This window comes from Chironomus tepperi, unplaced genomic scaffold, assembly GCF_022539635.2.
Source record: "Chironomus tepperi strain 1889 unplaced genomic scaffold, CSIRO-AGI_Ctep_v1 contig_12, whole genome shotgun sequence".
Lineage (NCBI taxonomy): Eukaryota > Metazoa > Arthropoda > Insecta > Diptera > Chironomidae > Chironomus > Chironomus tepperi.
The window spans coordinates 1,669,588-1,674,388 of record NW_027226134.1 but is presented as its reverse complement, the minus strand read 5'-3'; the positions used below and the strand labels follow the sequence as shown (position 1 = coordinate 1,674,388).

General features: G+C 35.6%; 1 protein-coding gene across 1 annotated transcript; it reads right to left on the bottom strand.

The window, feature by feature from the left end:
- Positions 1–1,141: 1,141 nt before the first annotated feature.
- On the bottom strand, positions 1,142–4,801 carry LOC139088792 (probable cytochrome P450 28d1). The gene is made up of 6 exons (XM_070638090.1): positions 4,567–4,801; positions 3,986–4,124; positions 3,293–3,400; positions 2,492–3,233; positions 1,951–2,062; positions 1,142–1,572 (listed from the first exon to the last, which is right to left on the bottom strand). Exons 1-6 carry the CDS (start codon positions 4,752–4,754, stop codon positions 1,398–1,400), a joined length of 1,464 nt encoding a protein of 487 aa, XP_070494191.1. The 5' UTR covers positions 4,755–4,801; the 3' UTR covers positions 1,142–1,397.

Sequence of the window (4,801 nt, the reverse complement as noted above, 5' to 3'; positions counted from 1 at the left end):
GACACTTGATAATCTTGGATTTGGTTTTAATATATGGCTTGCGTCATGTTCTGTGTCTGTTTTGGGATTTGTTTCAGAATTTGTTATGAAATTCTTTGAAAAACCAAAGAAACTGAAGAAAATTAAATTTCTTAAAGTCCATCCAGTTAATGAAAGAGAAGATTGTGTTGCTGTAAATCAAAGATTGATTGAACATTTTAGAGTCAGACAATGTGCAACGATTGACCAATTAGCTGCAGTATTTGGAGAAACAATTAGTCTAACTGAATCAAGTGACAATGAGAAACAGAACAGCGCAACATATATGCTAGGGCACCGCCATGTCTCTGAATCACCGCATTATGCCATTCGGGAGATATTGTCACCGAGAAATTTCAAATTCTCATCTGATCCAATACAAGATATTGAATCAAACAAGATTCAAAGTATGCATTAGAAATTAATTGCTTTACAACATTGAGATGTGTAGATATTTGAGGTCAGAATGTGTAAACATCCCTTCTTTAATATTCTTAAATTATTTATGCCGCTTATTTCCATAAAACTGAATATTTTGACATGTTTGGAAATATTTATATGAATTATTGTTCCGCACACTTACTTACTTAAAATTACTTGGCGTACAACAGTAGAGAAGGAGGCAGAACAACAACAAAAGAAGTTAACAGAAGTAGCCGTTATAGCCCGGAACAGAGACCTGTTCAATCGCTTTATTAACGCCCTACGATTCACAGCGGATCAATAGGAACCAATCATCACACTCACTTACTTTGCTGGCTATAACGATCAATTGTGATCCATTGCCAACCTTAGTTTGCGTCTGAAGCTGGCTCTATCGCTGGAAACCGCTTGCCAATTACAGATATCAAGTGTTGCAATTGATATTGGAAATTGGCAAGTGAAAGCCAGCGATAGAACCAGCTTCAGTTGACACCTGTGGGAGGTAATGGATCACAATTGATCTGTACGACCAGCGAAGTAAGTAAGTACATAAATAAGATCACTTGCCTTCTACAAAATCAGGTTTAAAGCCTTTATTCATTGGAGCTTCAACAGGCCTCTTAACAACATGTCCAGGTCAACGAAGCCTGTAGAACTTGATTCTTCATACAATATCCGCTTCTATATTTAGTAATAAAAATTATTTCATAAATATTTCACTTTATTTTATTTGTTTTGCTCTCATATTGTCTATAATGAACACTGCATTAATATTTTCTTTGAACACTTTTAGCAGATAAATATTTCACACTTATAAACTAACTATTTTTTTTCAAGCATACATCAAAAGCTCTCTTAGAAACAATCCAAAAATAAATATATTCCTTATCTCTCAATAGTCTCTCAAAAACGTGTGCCTTATCGCCTGCTTTTTGCCAATTTTGTTTCACAATGACTCATAATCTTTGGAAGTTAATCAACAGTGTATTGGTGACAACATTCAGGAATTCCTTAACTCCAATTTCTAAGTTATAAGGCACACTTTCGTCCACAGAAATGCGATAATTTTTGAGAATCTCAACAACAGCCGTTTTTATCATGACATTAGCTAGCTTGACACCAATGCAGATTCTGTAAAGAAATTTAATTAAATAGATATGTGTAGGATTATACAGAAATCAGGCTTGGTAGAGTAGGATATCATGTTCATTGGACTTGATCATGGACTTGCATAGACCACGAATAGCACAACGCGGTTCAACAATCAAAAATCTGGCTCAAGTACGACGTAACTAGTCGACTCTGTCTTGGTGTTGGACTTAAATTAAATCTGACACTAAATCAAAGTCACGCCCACTTGGTGCCGGATTTTAGATCAAATAACCAACTTGTGTTATTCGTGGTAATCCTGATTCTAGTGCTAGATCACCGTAATCAAAAATTAAAGCTAGAATCCGCTAGATTTCTGACTATTCAAAAGTCAATGTTTCAAGTAATCAATGAGCTTACCTTCCACCAGCTCCAAAAGGCATAAGTACACAGCGATCAGTAAATGCTTTAACACCACCATTAGATGCATCAAATCGTTCTGGCTCAAAGCTTTCTGGATGAGGGTAATGATCTAAAGAATATAGGAAACTTCTGTTAATATTTTGATAGTTTTTGCCTTAATATCACAAATCAGTTAATCAATCAACAGTCGGTTCCCAATCCGGCGTGATTTGAGTATGATGCCGGATTTTAATCGCATTCGGAGCCAACTTAAGGTTACCCAGACTGTTGTCAGATTTGGAATCGTTTGAGATAGTGACGAACAAACGATTCAGACACTATCGTAACAATATCACGATTTCTATGATGAACCACCAGTCCCGACCCGAAAATTTTCCGGAACTTTGATTTCGAGAAAACATACTTAGGACGAGCATGACTGACGACTTGAACGTCTCTAGAAGTTATAATACTAACAACAGACCTAATCGTATATTTTCATACTCAAAACCCAACTTCAACATCCACAACAATCAATCTACACATAAAACATGCTTACCTGGATCACGATGAATTGAATAAAAAGGAATCAATGCCACATCTCCCTTTTTCATCTGATATTTATGTCCCTTTGCACCATCAATTTCAAAATTTTCAGCACAAACTCTAGTCGTGTATGTAATTGGTGAATGCAACCTCAATGCTTCATAAAATACTTGATTTAAATATTCCAATTCCATAATTGTCTCATAAGTGATGTGCTTGCCATCATCATCAAGATTTTTCATGATTTCATCTCGAAGTTTGTCTTGTGCTTTATGATTTCTGGCTAGTTCATATAAAGTGTACTGCAAGGCTAAACCAGCCGTCTCATAAGCGTCCATGAAAATTGTCCAAACTTGTCCCATCAAGTCATCCTCACTGAATATCTTCTTCTGTTGCGTCATCATGATGTGATTCAATAAATCATCAGGTTTAAAGCTCATTTCATTTCGATGTCTTATGGCATCAAAAGTCAAACGTTTAAAGAAGGCTGCCGATTCCTTTGGAAACATTTGCGATGGACAGCTCTTTGAATATGCAGCTATAATTCCATCCATAATCTTTTTTGAGTGGTCATAAATTTCGGGATTGTCAGATGTAAGGCAATGAGCATCAACGTTGAATAAACTGCTTGATATCAAGTCGCACGTATATCTTGAGCATAATTCCTTAATATCGTATGGCTTCGTAAGTTTCTCATCTACGTGAGCAATCAATTTACTTGCTGTATCGATGGCGATTGGATAGATCAATTTAAGCTGTAAGATTTTATGATTATTTTATATATTTTGAAGCAAAACATTTTCGGGAATCTCACTTTATTTTTAGTCAATGCTGGCGTCACTTCGGCACGTTTCTCTTTCCAAAAGTCGTCAACCATAAAGAAAGGATTAAGTGCTAAAATTGGATCTCTTCGTTTGCTGACCTGTGAATTATATACATATGTGTTAGGGCTAATTGGAATTACTTTGTCAAGATAGGACGGCTAAGATATAATTCACATGAGCAAATGAGACTAGAATAGGGTTTGGCCAAGACCCTGCAGTTTTTGGCTGCACCTTATAGTTGATCAAATATAGCTGCCCTTTATTTTTTGCCAGCAGTTTCAAGTTAACCCTATATTACAAACACTCCCGAGCAGCAGAATGTAATTGCGGTGCCTAAGAACTTATCAGAGCTCGAAGTCGACTTTAATTTTGAATGGGAAAATCGACTCAAGGCATCTAGACTCCATACAAAATTATAGTCGACATCGAGCTTTGATAATTGCTTAGGCACCGGTACCATTCTGGACTCTGGTGACAAAAAATGAAATTTTCCGTATCATGCTGTTCGGGACAGTGACAAAATATTATTGTTGCACAATCATTATTAATGAAGTGCTTTGATAATGACAGATAGCTAAACTTTAAGTGATTATTTTCAAAGCACTTGAAATTTTAATTGCACTGATTATTTTGATTTCCAAGCTAGGGATCTACTAATGTCTATTATCTGTCTTAATACATACCATTTTTGAGAAGTCATTATTCCGAAATACTTTGAAATCTGTGATTAAAATTTTCTTCAACAATTCAGGATCGATGACCAAAAAATACGGTTTAAGTGATGCATAAAATCCAACAAATGGATATTTTCCTCTTGAGTAGCTGTAGGAAGACAATTTATTAAAGAAATTAGGATTTGTAGGGATTTTCTGTTGTTCTGCTCATGTTCTCCTCTGAATCTAGGTAGAAGCATAAATGCCACAAATTGAGATCACTATCAGTGACCGATTCGTTTGGTATACAACAGTACAGATGTACCTTATACCAGAGCTCGAAGTCGATTCAGATTTTGTATGGAAAAATCGACTCAAGTCAACTTGACTTCTTTTAAAATTCGAGTCGACTTTGAGCTGTCTTGTACTAATTATATCACTTCACTGTTCTAATTGCGTGACTAAATTACACCGAACAATATTAATGCTCGATATTATCCAATAATACGTTAGAACTAGTTCCATCAACTGGACATTAACTTGCCATCAACTAGTTATAACATATTATCACTCGAGGCTGTAGATTTCGGCATTTCCAGCACTTCACTCACCGATAAACATCATCAATTTCATAAATAATATTTTTCTTCCCCAAATATGACTCTTTTGTGTGTCCAAAAAAGAACTTTGGTTTTGGTCCCGGAATTCCTTGCTTTGAGAAATATTTAAATCGTTGAGAAATTCCAAAAAGAATTCCTGCGATCACTAAGGAAATTACTGAAAATATAATCAGGAACATTTTCCTTCTGTTTTTCACGTCTTCACTCCGCGATTGCTGCTCTTGAA

Bases quoted from the DNA above. Each gene is read 5' to 3' on its own strand.
- LOC139088792 (XM_070638090.1), bottom strand. From the start codon at position 4,754: ATGTTCCTGATTATATTTTCAGTAATTTCCTTAGTGATCGCAGGAATT. The intron at 4,125-4,566 runs GTGAGTGAAGTG...GTCTTCCTACAG, and splicing joins GAAATTGATGATGTTTATCG to CTACTCAAGAGGAAAATATC. The intron at 2,063-2,491 runs GTAAGCATGTTT...TATATTCTTTAG, and splicing joins TTCAATTCATCGTGATCCAG to ATCATTACCCTCATCCAGAA.